This window comes from Callorhinus ursinus, unplaced genomic scaffold (assembly GCF_003265705.2).
Source record: "Callorhinus ursinus isolate GAN/ISIS: 27379988/994484 unplaced genomic scaffold, GSC_fseal_2.0 scaffold110, whole genome shotgun sequence".
In the NCBI taxonomy this organism is placed as follows: Eukaryota; Metazoa; Chordata; class Mammalia; order Carnivora; family Otariidae; genus Callorhinus; species Callorhinus ursinus.
In genome coordinates, this window is record NW_027397172.1 from 997904 (window position 1) to 1013196 (window position 15293).

Here is a 15293-nt window from a genome sequence, read left to right on the forward strand (position 1 = left end):
CTGAAAAAATGAATCAAAGAAAAAAATTATACAAGTCTTCTAGTAAATAGCAAGCAGATTATAATTTCCCCTTTAATGTGCTTTATATACTTTTCCTTTACTCTGATAAATCCAGGTATTTCAAGTTACAGTTCCTAAACAAGGTGACCAATCAGTGGAGTCAGCTGTCTGAAAAGGATACACATCTTTCATTTGCTCGATGGTTGGTGCTCGAATAATATCATTGATTCCAATGATGTTCTCATGTCTGAAGCGCAGTAAGATTTTTATCTCCCTCAGGGTTCTCTGGCAGTAGGTCTGGTGTTCAAAAGGACTGATTTTCTTGATAGCTACTCGAACTTTGTTGACATTATCATAAGCAGAGCTAAAAAAAAAAATGGAAGAAGAGAGAGATGGCATTTAGAATAGTTTGGGAACATCTTGGCAGAAAGAATAAAAATCAGTAAAGTATTAAATGTTTAGTACTCTGGGTAAATACTTGTTTCAGACACATGAAGGCAGCATGTATATTATCCACAAAAAAGCCTCAAGGTAGGAAGGATGCAGCTGGTGCAATGCAGCACATACTGAAATCTCAAACTTAAGAGGGCCCAGCCCTGGTAAATGTGTGGATGCCCACTGTCATAAGTCCAGGAACATGGTTTTATGTCACACACACACGCACAAAACATTTTCCCAGTTTTTAACAGCAACTGCATTTTGGTGAGAGTAATCATTTCTGTCTCCAAAACAACTTCCTATTGTTGTATTAGATTCCTCTGACTCAGCAGACACATTCAAATGACCATCAACCACATCTTTATCCCTAAGAAAAATGGACCCAAGAGGACACCTTGATTGCTTGCATCTTTGTCTTATTTGCAAAATGACATGACTCTTTTTTTCTTTTTTAACTGTTTCAAGTAATCAATTTATGTAGGCTCATATAGTTCCAGGACTGACCTTCATATAAATGATAAACAAATTATTCTTGGTGAAGAAAAATGATGGTTCTATGTGTACTAAAAGTGGTTTTTAACCATAAAACACAAAAGCCATAAGGGAAAAAAAAATCACATTTTAAGATGGTATTGGTAAATATTACACGGTTTTGAAATTTATTATAACACATTAAAAAAAAACTTTGCTCTTCAAAGCTCTTCATATACATAATTACATTTTGTCTTCACAATACCTTCAAAAGTAGAGGACAGCAATGTTTTCACGTACATTGTCGAGGTCAGATTCCCTCAGTTACAGAGAGGATAATTCATTTACCCAAAGGATTAATCTCCCTAAGCCTTCTTTTTCCAAAGTACCTTAGGCTTACATCCTTTTCTTAGGAAGTTCTCTTTCTATCTCACTCTATTTGGGTACATGTTGCATTGACAGGTTGCCACCAGTGGATGACCCCCATCACTCAACTAAAGTGCTGCTCAAATTGTGGTCCCCAGACCCCTGCATCAGGGTCACCCGACATTCCTGTTAAAAATGCTAGTTTGGGGGTACCTGGGTGGCTCAGGTGGTTAAGCATCTGACTCTTCATTTCAGCTCAGGTCATGATCTCAGGGTTGTGCGACTGAGCCCCGCAGCGACAGGCTCTGGGCTCAGCAGGGAGTCTACTTGAGAGTCTCTCTCTCCCTCTGCCTCTCCCCCGACTCACACGTGCTCTCTCTCTCTCTCAAATAAATATTTAAAAAAAAAAAAGCTAGTTTCTGTGCATCCTAGGCCTTCCTTTTTGAAAAAAATTTTTTTTAAATTCCAGTATAATTAATGTACAGTTACGTTAGATTCAGGTGTACAACAGTGATTCAACAATTCTATATAGATGGTACTCAGTGCTCATCATAAGTGTCCCTTCACGTATTTCATCCATCCCCCCAGCCACCTCCCTCCGGTAACATTTGTTCTCTATATTTAAGAGTGGTGGGAGGGGTGTAGGAAGGAAGAATCTATTTTTTTGTCTTTTTTCTTTGTTCATTTCTTTTGTATCTTAAATTCCATATATGAATGAAATCATACAGTATTTATCTTCTCTGACTTATTTCACTTAGCATAATACCCTCTAGAACCATCCATGTCACTGCAAATGGCCAAGACTTTATTCTTTTTTAATGGCTACTCGAGTAATATTCCATTGTATATACATATATTTTCATCCACTTATCTTCTGTTGATGGACAATTGGATTGCTTCCATAAGTTGGCTATTATAAATAATACTGCAATAAACATAGGGGTGCATGTGCCTTCGATTTAGTGTTTTTGTATTTTTTTAAATTTTATTATGTTATGTTAGTCACCATACAATACATCATTAGTTTTTGATGTAGTGATCCTCGATTCATTGTTTTCGTATAACACCCAGTGCTCCATGCAGTACGTGCCCTCCTTAATACCCATCACCGGGCTAGCCCATCCCCCCACCCCCCTCCCCTCTAAAACTCTCAGTTTGTTTCTCAGAGTCCATAGTCTCTCATGGTTCATCTCTCCCTCCAATTCCCACCCCCTCATTTTTCCCTTCCTCCTCCTAATGTCCTCATTGTTACTCCTTATGTTCCACAAATAAGTGAAACCATATGATAATTGACTTTCTCTGCTTGACTTATTTCACTTAGCATAATCTCCACCAGTCCCATCCATGTTGATGTAAAAGCTGGGTATTCATCCTCTCTGATGGCTGAGTCATATTCCATTGTATATATGGACCACATCTTCTTTATCCATGTGTTTTTGTATTCTTTAGGTAAATACTCAGTAGTGGAATTACTGGATCATATGGTAATTCTATTTTTAATTTTTTGAGGAACCTCCATACTCCTTTCCAGGGTGGCTCCTTTTTTTTTTTTTCAAGGTATTTAATCATAATATTGGGTAATTTATAACAAAACCTATAAAGTATTCTTCAAAAAAGGAGTTCCAGGGGTGCCTGGCTGGCTCAGCAGAGCATGTGACTCCTGATCTCAGGGTCATGAGTTTGAGCCCCACGTTGGGTGTAGAGATTACTAAAAAAATAAATTAATTAAAAAAAAAAGTTCCATAGCTGTTACACAGGGCCCAGTTCTTTCCAAGTTGACCTCAAGGTCTGACTTAACAGAATTCCAAGCAGAAGCAGTAATTATGTCTTCAATTTTGTGATGGATTTATTTATTTTAGAATGAGCGAGTGAGTGGGGGGAGAGGCAGAGGAAGAGAATCTTGAAGTAGACTCCCCACTGAGTGCGGAGCCCCCACACACGACTTGATCTCATGACCCTGAGGATCATGACCTGAACCGAAACCAAGAGCTGGATGCTCAATCAACTGAGCCACCCAGGCGCCCCACTGTGATGCATTTTAATCTTTTACTACTGTCTTTTTGATCAATATTCTATTTAATCTTTTCTATAAGAGCTTTCCATTTTAATAAGTATCAATGCCTGATCCACTGACTGAAGCAATGAAATAATATTGACAGGGAATGGGGCACCTGGGTGGCTCAGCTGGTTAAGCCACTGCCTTCGGCTCAGGTCATGATCCTGGAGTCCCGGGATCGAGTCCCACATTGGGCTCCCGGCTCAGCAGGGAGTCTGCTTCTCCCTCTAACCCTCTTCCCTCTCATGCTCTCTCTCTCAAATAAATAAAATCTTAAAAAAAAAACAAAAAACACTGACAGGGAATAAAACATTGCTTGTTTCCTCAAGTGCTAGAAATAGAAAACAGTAAAATAAGTTTTTTTCTCAGGTTTGTGCTTCTATATGGTATTTGTCAGTCTGCTTATTCTGAGAATTACTGATGCATTTGTCTGACTCCATCACAAAACTACGCTGTAGGAGGCACCTTACTCAACTTCAATTCTCCCACACTACTGTTAATATATAGCACTTAGGTGCCCCCAATACTCTGAAATGAAATATATATCCTTAAATAAAAGAACCACTACTCAAATCTTATTCTGCTCTGGTTTGCTGCATGAGGGCCTAAACCACTGATTTTTAGTTAGGCAGGCAGACGGGTATGTCATTCAAACAACCTAATTCAATATTGATAATATTTTTAGAAATTAAAATGCTTTTTGGGTAATTAAAAATCATAGAGCATGAGTCCACCAAAAGGGAATACAGGTTAAAATACTGGTTTAAAATCAACATTATAAATTGCCATAAATATGCTTGAGCGTAAGACTGGGGTGGGAGGGTTATGGTCAATGTGCCCCTCCAACTGTATCAACACTAAGTGATGAAATAACCAACTGACCTCTTTTGAGTGAGAAGGCATAAGATCTTCCTCATTGGTTCCCACTTGAAAAGAAGGTAGGACCCTGTCCATGGAGTTGGGTCATTTCCTATCTGTTTTCTAGCTCCTTTTGTTTTACATAATCTGTCATAGAACTGATCACAAATAGTTTACACTCTTCCATAACAACTCTATATTTCCTTATTTCCCCTTGGATTTCTCAGTTTTGTTTTCTCTGTTTTATTTTGCTATACTTTTTATCATGGACGTTTTGATGTTAGCTTTTGCTTTAAAATCACTTTGGCACTACCAACTTTTTTTTTCTTTCCTCTAAAATTTAATCTTTGCTCATCTCCATTTCCCCCACAACTAATACCATGCTACAACATTTGCTTGAAATGTGTCTCTGTAAACAACTTATGGGTGCAGTTTAGGATCTAAATCCAGTATGCAATTATACAGTTTTTGGATGAGTTAATTTTAGATATTCACATTTTTTCTTTGAACTGATAAACTTGCTCTTTTCAAAAACAAAAATTTAAATAAGTTGTTCAACATTAAGAAAAGGAAAATCTTGGGGTGCCTGGGTGGCTTCGTCAGTTAAGTGTCTGCCTTCGGTTCAGGTCACAATCTCTGGGTCCTAGGATCAAGCCCCACATTGGGCTCCCTGCTCAGCAAGGAGTCTGTTTCTCTCTCTCCCCCTGCTTGTGCCCGTGCCCTCTCTCTCTCAAATAAATAAAACCTTAAAAAAAAAAAAGGAAAATCTTCCTAACTCAGCTCTATAAAGCAAATAATCTGTAACAATAAATAAAAACTGATGATGATGAGAAAGAACTAAAACCGAAACTAAAGACAGGGGCACCTGGGTGGCTCAGTCAGTTAAGCATCTGACTCTTGATTTTGGCTCAGCTCATGATCTCAGGGCTGTGAGACTGAGGTCCATGTCAGGCTCTGTGCCCAGCGCAGAGTCTGCTTGTCCCTCTCCTTCTGCTCCTCCCCCTGCTCATGTTCTCTCTCTCTCTCAAACAAATAAATGAATAAAATCTTAAAAAAAAAAAAAAAAGACCAATCTCTTTTATAAGCACAAGCTTGAAAATCAACAAAAAATGAGTAAATACAATTTGATAACACATTAAAAATCCATTATGTCCAAGTAATATTTAATCTTAGGAATTTAAGAAGGGTTCAATTAAAAAGAACATTAAAAATGAGACATCATGTCAAACAGACATTTCTCCAAACAAGATACACAAATGACCAACAAGCATAGAAAGTTATTAAACATCACTCATTATTAGGGACATTGAAATAAAAAGTGCAACAAAAAAATACCCATCATGACTGCCAAAATAAAAAAATAAAAAATAAGTGTTGGAGAGGGCATGGAGAAATTGGAACCTCTGTGCATTGTTGGGAATGTAAAATGCCACTATGGAAAACAGTATGGAAGTTTCTAAAAAGAAATTAAATATAGAATTACCGTAAAACCCAGCAATCCCAACTCTGGGTATATATCCAAAAGAATCAAAATAGGATCTTGAAGAGATATTGGCCCATCTATGTTCACTACAGCATTATTCACAATAGCCAAGTGGAAGCAATACAAATGTCCACTGATGGATGAATGGGTACATTTAAAAAATGTGATATATATACACACTGGAATATTATTCAGCCTTGAAAAAAGGAAATTCTATCACATGCTACAATGTGGATGAACCTTGAGGACATTAACTGAAATAAGCCAGCCACAAAGTACTGTGTATGATTCCACTCATATGTAGTACCTAAGTTGTCAAATTCATAAAAAATCAGAATGTAGAATAGAGGTTACTAAGGGCTTGGGGGAGGTAGGAAATGAGGAGATGGTGTGCAAGGTTACAGAGTTTCTCTTTTGCAAGATGAAAAAGTTCTATAGATCTGTTGCACAATAATGTGAATATACTTAACATTACTGAACTGTATACTTAAAAATGGTTAAAATGTTGTGGTTTTTAATACAGTTAATTTTTTTTATTTTAAAAGGAGTGCAACCACTATGGAAAACAGTATGAAGGTTCCTCAAAAAATTAAAAATAGAAATACCATATGATCCAGCAATTCTACTCTAGGTATCTACCTAAGGAAAATAGAAACACTAATTCAGAAAGATTATGTGCACCCATTGCTCACTGCAGGATTATTTACAATAGTGAAGTTATGGAAACAACCTAAGCTGATGAATGGATAAAGATGATGTGGGGGGGTGTGTGTGTGTGTGTATGTATATATGTACATATGTGTATATATACATTTAAGTGGAATCTAAACAACAAAATACAACAAAACAAAACCCAGACTCATTGATACTGAGTGGTGGTTGCCACAGGGGAAGGGGTTGGGGGCAGGGTGAAATGGGTGAAGGGAATCAAGAGATACAAACTTTCAGTTATAAAACAAATGTCATGGGGATGTGATGTATAACTTGGGGAACAGTCAATAATATTGTATGAACTTTGCACAGTAACACACGGTAACCAGACCTATTGTGCTAATCGGTTAGCAATGTATACAAATGTTGAATCACTATGGTGTACACATGAAATAGAATATAGTTGGGAACCTGGGTGGTTAAGCGTCTGACTTTGGCTCAGGTCATGGTCTCAGGGTCCTGGAGCTGATCCCTGCATCGGGCTCCCCGCTCAGCAGGGGGTCGGCTTGTCCCTCTCCCTCTGCCCCTCCTCCCACTCTTGCACACGCTCTCTCTCAAATAAAATCTAAAAAAAAAAAAGAAAGAAACAGAATACTGTCAATTATACTTCAATTAAAAAATTTTTAAAGGGTGCCTGGGTGGCTCAGTCAGTCAAATGTCCGACTCTTGTCAGGGTCGTGAGTTCAAACCCTGCATTGGGCTTCATGCTGGGTGTGGAGCCTACTTAAAAATTAAAAAATTTAAAAATTAGAAAACAAAAATTTAAGGGAAAAAAAGACATGTTAACAAGGAAAAAATTTAACATTTCAAGATGTCAAAAATGAATGACAGTGGTTTATGAACCTACATATGTGATAAAATTGCACAGAAAGGGCACCTGGGTGGCTCAGTTGGTTAGGTGACTGCCTTCGGCTCAGGTCATGATCCTGGAGTCCCTGGATCGAGTCCCGCATCGGGCTCCCTGCTCAGCAGGGAGTCTGCTTCTCCCTCTGACCCTCTCCCCTCTCGTGCTCTCTATCTCATTCTCTCTCTCAAATAAATAAATAAAAAATCTTTAAAAAAAATGAGTACACATAAAATTAGTGATATATGAATGAGCTCTATAAATTGTATCAATGCCAATCTCCCAGCTATGGTATTGTGTTGTAATGTAATGTATGCTATAATGTATGACTGTAACACAAGATGTTACCAGAGAGGGAAACTGGGATCTCTCTGTATTATTTCTTACAACTGCATGTGATTCTACAATTATCTCAAAATAAAAAGTTTAATTTAAAAGCATCCATCAACAGGGGAGTGGTGCTCCATACAGTGAAATACTCTGCAGCTGAAAAAAGGAATGACATAGAAAGATCTCTAAGATCTGCTAAGTGGAAAAAAAGCAAGGTCTAGCAGTGGATAACATGTTATATTTTTCTAGTAAATAATAAAAGATATATATTAACATTTGCTTGTGTTTGCATAAAGGAAGTCTGGAAGGATACACAAGGAAGTAAAGGAGTGGTGGTGTAGGCACAGAATGCCAGGCAGTGCAAAACCCTTCACTGTACACCTCTTGATTGAAGAGCCATGTGAACCTCTTCAAAAACAAACAAACAAACTTCTTAATTAAGGGAAAAAATGTACAGGAGAAATACTAGTGGAATACTGGAATACCTTTAAAGGAGGAAGCACAATTATTTGAAATTCCTGACCAATACAAAAATACTTGAAAAATAATTATTAGAAAGAGGTGCAAAATATCTTTACTTAACCTTGTTCCCACCTGAGAGAATAGTGTGCTCTCTCTCAAATAAATAAAATCTTTAAAAAAACTGGAATTGGGTATATTATTTCTCTCTCTTTCACACCTCCCCCCAAAAAGGGGGAACTTTTATCCAGTCTGGGGTTAGTATTTGCTATGTATCGAGGACTATTTTAACAGGATACAAACATTTTAAATACTACTCTTCTTGAGGAACTCAAGCTATTGACAGCCAGTCATCTTACGTAAATGTAGCCTCAATTTCCAGATGAATCCTGAGATCCATAAATCGTGGGGAATAGGCATAGGTCAAGGCTGGAGGTGAGCACACTCAATATTCAAAGCAAATTCCTATTATTCGGCAATTAAAGGGAATGAACTTGATATAAACAACACAGAGGAATCTCAAAATAATTATGCTGAGTAAAGCCAGACTACCAGAAAAGTACTTCCATTCATATAAAATGCAAACTAATCTTTGGGGACAAAAGCAGATCATAGGGTTGCTGTGGGTTGGTGAGGAGGGGGGCTGGTGGGATGGAAGAACTACACAAATGGAGACCAAGTAACTTTGAAGTGATGAATATATTCCTTATCTTGGTTGTGCTGATAAGATTCGTGGGTGTATAATATGTCAAAATATAAACTGTACACTTTAAATATGTGCTCCCTGGATATGTGGTCAATTCCTGGGACACGGTGGATGGGAAGAGATAGATTCAAGAAACATATCTGATCAGTAAATGTGGAAGTAGAAGCCCACAAGATTCTGAAGTAGGTTATTTAACAGATGTTTTGTGATCACTTAGGGAAGAAAAGGGAACCAGCATGAGTCAATTATGAACAAGTCATGCTAAACTAACTTCATTTCCTGTTTTGATAGGGTTACCACAACAACACGAGAATGACGCCAGAGCTGTGGTGGACTCAAGCCGCACTTGTCAAGTACTTCCCATTTATGAGATTTCATGTTAGGATTGGTGACAAAAACAAGTAACGATCCTGCCCTTAAGAACCTAAGAAACATGCAACAGGAACAGACAACATAGACTGCCTTTAACATAGTAAAGCACTTCTGAAACAAAAGGCAAAGCTGGATTTGGAAACAAGGGTATTAGGAGAGGATTAAAAGATGAGACCTATAGAAACCATATCCTGAAGGATGAGCAGGCTTCTGAAAGAGGTGCAAGGGCACCAAGAAAGGCAAGAGGTAACACGTGGAGAGGAAAACAAGCAGAACATCTATGGGGACCACTGGCCTCACCCAACTGAGCCCCTCTCCACAAGGAGGTATTTATGGGGTCTGGAGAACATGCCCATCTGGAGCCCCAGAATTCCCTACTGCCTGAGTCTGCTTCCAAGGCTGTGCAAGCCTCTTACACAGCAGCTCTGCTGAGAGGAGAATGTTCCTCCAGTTTCTATACCACAGAGTGGCCAAAGGGCAGCTGTTTGCAGGGTGTGCACTGCACCTGGACTGTCATGTCAAGCTGGGTGTCCCATTTATGAGACACACACAAGCTCAAGCTCATGGCAGGGCAGGCTCGGGCTGGGAAGAGAAGAGGGCTGTGCTGGAGGTCTGTTTCCTGGAACTGCTGGCACAGAACTCCAAGAAGCCCAAGAATTTTCCATTTGAAGCTGTTTTTTTTTTTTTTTTTAAGATTTTATTTATTTGAGAGAGAGAGCACGAGCACAAGTAGAGGGAGTGGCAGAGGGCAGAGGGAGGAGACTCCCTATTGAGCAGGGAGTCCAATGCAGGGCTCAATCCCAGGACCTCGAGACCATGACCGGGTGGAAGGCAGACCTTAACCAACTGAGCCACCCAGGCACCCCAATTTGAAGCTGATCTTACAGGTCTTTAAAAGGTTTATCTGTGTGATAGGAGGAGAGACTATATTATATTTAAGGTTTCTTAATTTGATGTATATGGTACATGGGGCTCCATCTGTATTATTTTTTCCCCCAGTTGTATTTTTTTTCTTAAGATTTTATTTATTTATTTGACAGAGAGACAGTGAGAGAGGGAACACAAGCAGGGGGAGTGGGAGAGGGATGCGGGGCTCGATCCCAGGATCCTGGGATCATGACCTGAGCCTAAGGCAGACGCTTAACGAATGAGCCACCCAGGCGCCTCCCCCACCCCCAGCTGTATTTTTTTTTTTTAAGATTTTATTCATTTGAGACACAGATATACATACACAGAAAGAGAGCATGAGCAGGGGGAGAGGCAGAGGGAGAGGGAGAAGCAGGCTCCCTGCTGAGCCAGGAGCCCGATGTGGGGCTTGATCCCAGGACCCTGGAATCGTGACCTGAGCCGAAAGCAGAGGCTTAACCATCTGAGCCACCCAGGCGCCCCCCCAGTTGTATTCTTGACACAGGCCTTGCACACATTAGAGCTGGGTTTGAGAAGTATACAATGAAGACGGGGGGGGGAGGACAAGGACAGTCTTGAACTTCCTTATTTTGAAGATCTAAGAATGCTTGCGGGTGATTCAGATGGAGAAATGAAGGTTCTCTTCTTCCAAGAGCATTAAGGAGAGATCAAAGTTGAGAATAAGGTATGGGAATCTTTAACAGAAGCCAGTTGGGTAGGGGCACCTGGGTGGCTCCATGGGTTAAGCATCCAACCCTGGGTTTCGGCTCAGGTCATTATCTCAGGGGCGTGAGATCGAGCCCTCCATTGGGCTCCTGGTTTACCAGGGAGTCTGCTTAAGATTTTCTCTCTCCCTCTCTGCCCCTTACCCTGCTCCCGTGCACACATGCATACTCTCTCTCAAATCAATCAATCTTAAAAAAAAAAAGCCAACTGGGCAGCACTACTGAGGAGAGAGATGTCGTGAAAAGAGGTCTGAGGATAGAATTCAGAACAGTGAAGAGGAACTGGCTAAAGAGAGAAAGTAGTGTAAGTAATAATGGAATGAGAACCCTTGTTGTCCAACTCCAAAACCACATGCTAAACCACAGACAAGAACCAGGAGAGGGTGGTGTTTCAGAAGCTAAGGAAGGAAGGAAAGAGTTCCAAACAGGAGAGACTAAGAAAGGTAAAAACTGCAAAGCAGTTACTGAATCTGCAATGAGATGATGTGTGGTAATGTGGGTGTAAAGTAAGTAAATGGAGGGGAATGGCGACAGCAGTGGGAAAAGTACAGCTGACTGTTTTTTAAAGAAGGCAAGGAGGAGGAGAACAACTAGCAAATCCAGGTGAACAACTGAGAGGCACAGGGTGTTATGAAAGCAGTGGATGGTCGGAGGCTGGGGGACCAGGTGGGGTGAAAGGAAAAGGCCCCCTAGAGCTAGCCAGGCGGATGAGAGAGAGTGCTTTTCAAGCAAAGCATGTGCAAAGGTACAGAGGCCTGAAGGAACCTGGGGCAATGGAGTGTGGGGTATGGGGGGACATGCTGGGGTTGAGGCTGGAGGTAGAAGAGTAGAACAGAATTTGGTATGGGAGAAACAGTAACTTTACAGTGGAGAAATCCGACAGATACCACCTACACCAAGTGATAACAGTTCATACCCTTAGTGGTAACACGTGAATATTGTCAAACAAGGGCATTTCACCTCTGTGATATTCTTTCCCAACACCTGTAACCCCAGTATAATAATGACAACATCAGATAAACCCAAATTGAGGGACATTCTAGAAAATACTTGAGCAGTACTCCTTAAAACCATCAAGGTCAGGAAAAGAAAGTGTGAGAAACAGTCCCAGATCAGAGGAGATGAAGTCAGCATGACAACTAAATGCATGTGGTATCTTGGGAACAGAGCAGAAAAGTGAAATCTGAATAAAGTCTGGAGTTTAGCTAGAACATACTAATGTTGGTTTCTTAGTTTTGATAAGCTTCCTACAGAAATGTAAGATGTCAACATCAGGAGAAACAAAATGGGTGGGGGCACATGGGAACCCTCTATTTGCAACTTCTCTGCAAACCTAAATTTATTCCACCATAAAAGTTTATCAAGTATAATTCAATAAAATAATTTATTTGAAAAAGTAAAAAAAAAACAAAGTTTATCTGAAAAAGGTATTCCACTAAATGATAACTCCAAAGCTAATAAAGTGATTAGCATGTAGAGAATATGGGCTAAATTTAATAAGTAATTCATAAGTACATATTTTAACCTCCTATAAGTGAATGTTTGACAGAATTAAAATATTCCTAAAAAGGTAACTGAAAACTTTACTTAACTGAACTTTTTTTAAAAAAAGATTTATTTGAGAGAGAGATAGAATGAACAGTGGGGAGGGGCAGAGGGAGAGAAAGAAGCAGATTTCCCACTGAGCAGGAAGCCTGCTGTGGGGCTCGATCCCAGGACCCTGAGATCATGACCTGAGCCAAAGGCAGACACTTACTCAGCCACCTAGGCACCCCTACCTACCCTAATTGAACCCTGTAAGTTAAATTCCACCTCAATCATTTGATAAACATTTACTAATAAATACCTAACATAGCCTATTCATTGCAAATTGAAATAAATAAAACATTCCACCTGTCTTTCTCCCTTTGAGCATCCTTAAGAACAGGGATGATAGGGTAGCTGGGTGGCTCAGTCGGTTAAGCGGCTGCCTTCAGCTCGGGTCATGATCCCAGGGTCCTGGGATCAGGCCTCACATCCGGCTCCCTGCTCAGCAGGGAGCCTGCTTCTCCCTCTCCCCCTGCTTGTGCTCTCTTTCTCTCTGTTAAATAAGTAAAGTCTTAAAAAAAAAAAAAAAAAAAGAATAGGGACAATAAATGGAAGATATATACTGCAGCACCACCTAAAAGAACAAAGCCTGTATTGCCAAACATAAGGATTAATACATTATGGAATATTAACAGGTCATTGTGCAGCTATTAAACTAAGTTTGAATACTGTATTAACTAGAGGTAAGATTCAAAATAAAATCAAAGACTGAGGGGCGCCTAGGTGGCTCAGTCGTTAAGCGTCTGCCTTTGGCTCAGGTCATGATCCAGAGTCCTGGGATCGAGCCCCGCATCGGGCTCCCTGCTCAGCAGGAAGCCTGCTTCTCCCTCTCCCACTCCCCCTGCTTGTGTTCCCTCTCTTGCTGTGTCTCTCTCTGTCAAATAAATAAATAAAATATTTAAAAAAATCAAAGACTGAAGCTTAAAAATATTATCTAGAGGAGGCAATTTATGAAACAAGCTAAGATGATGGCATCATGAGTGATTTAAGACATAATTTAAATTGTCTTTTGTCTCACCATTTCTGTCTACTCCATTGGGAGAAAAAAATAACCAATAAAGTGCAGGTTATATAAAACAAGACAGCTTAAAATAAGGCAATAACCTGAGATTTAAATGAGTTCCTAAAGTTCTAAACACCTTCACAGGCTTTTGCTTCTAGCCATGACAAAGGAACACAGGCTGATTTACTCTCGAACCTTAAACAATGAAAAAAATCCAGACAGTATGTATGTGAAACAAGTTTTTGGACATCCAACAATGGCCAACACAGGGCAGCTTACTGCCTGGAGTTTCCAGACTGCAATGCATAGAAGAGAAGCCCACTGGAGCCTGGCTGAGTCTAGGACAGAATTCAAACTTGGAAAAGTCAAGTAAGAATTTGCCAGGCAGAGTCTAGAACAGGAGAGAACCTCAGAGAAGGTTGAGGAGATCAGCAGATGGATTCCCTTCGAGTCTTCAGCTGAGTAATGATCAGAAGCACATGCATGATGAAATTCCAAGGCTGGGGAAGAAGCCACACAGGCCCAAAATTATGCTTAGAAGTTTTGAAAGAATTGAACTGTACCTTAGTTGCATCCCAGAGAAAAAGCCCCAAAATATTTAAAGTAATACCAAAAAAAATCTAGCACTCAGTAATATCCACAATGTCTTACATCTAATCAAAACTTACCAATATTCAAAAAATTGGAAAATACATCCATAATGAGAAAGCGAATAATAAAAAAAGACCCAGAAATTAGTGGTGATAGAATAGACAAGAATGTTAAAACAATTATAAATATAACAAGAAAAAGAAAGTAGAGCATGACAAAGAGAAATGGAAGGTATTAAAAGACTCAAACTAAATTTCTAGAGATGAAAAAAATCAAGAGTTGGAATTAGGAACAGATTACACCCTAAAAAAAACCTGGTGACTTAGCAGACACAGCAATAGACACTAGTCAAAATGTAATACCAAGAGAAAAAAGAGTGGGCATGGGGGAAAAAACAGCACCAGTGAGCTGTGGGACAAGATCAAGTGGCTTCCCATACATTTAATTGGAATCTAACACCTTCACGAGTATAAAATCTGAGAGAAAGTAAATACTTATTTCTATAAAAGTACTGAAAAAAAGAAACACAAGTTCTCTCTCAACACTGGTTAAAACTAAGCAATAGGCACTTGCTAAAAGAGGAAAGACAATGTCATTACAACAGAGTGTGAAAATGTATTCTGATGTCCAAGTAAAAGCCCAGAGTGGTTGCAGCTGCATACTTAAAATATGTATCTTAGACTATAAAAGGAAACAATTATTTACAGATTCCCACTTAGACACACAGGAATACTTTTATATATTCTGGACTCTGAGAAACAGAAGAACCATTTCAAATCTACTGTTTGCCAACTAGGACTGACAGAAACAGTCTTCTCTGTGGGGAAAAACAAGTGGAGAAAAAAAATACAGCCTTCTCTAAATTGCCATATGAAAACTGTACCTTTTATACTTTAAAAAAGCATTATTTCAAAATCTCAAGATTTCCAGGGCCGCCTGGGTGGCTCAGTCAGTCAAGCATCTACTCTTGCAGAGTTTTGGGATCGAGCCCCCTCCATGCTCAGGGAGGTGTCTGCTTGAGATTCCCTCTTCCCTCTGCCCTTCCCGCTCTCTTGCATATAAAAAAATAATCTTTAAAATATTTTCAGATTTCTAATTATTTGGTTCTTAAGAGTTTAGGAACTAAATTTTATTCTTAAGATGTTATTCATTTGGATAGCTTTACCTTTGTGGTATAGTTCCTTTCACTGATAGTATTTCTTTGTTTCTTGTAACATTAGTATCCCTCCCCCTTGCTATCTTGAATGTACCTGCTTTTTCCTCGGTACATTTGGGCCTGAAAGTAGGGTGCTCCACACTATTACCACTTTCCAGTGCTAGTAGTGCCCATATAAGCTCAGCAAGCAGTAAGCCAACTTGATCCCTTCCAATACCACTAACTGCATTC

General features: G+C 39.5%; 1 protein-coding gene across 1 annotated transcript in view; it reads right to left on the minus strand.

The window, feature by feature from the left end:
• The window catches only part of MAPK1 (mitogen-activated protein kinase 1), a 110949-nt gene that overhangs the window by 46264 nt on the left and 49392 nt on the right, over positions 1–15293 (minus strand). Inside the window, exon 2 of the mRNA XM_025857341.2 lies at positions 182–364. Within this exon, the coding sequence (XP_025713126.1) occupies positions 182–364 (183 nt within the window). The remainder of the gene's footprint in view (positions 1–181; positions 365–15293) is intronic.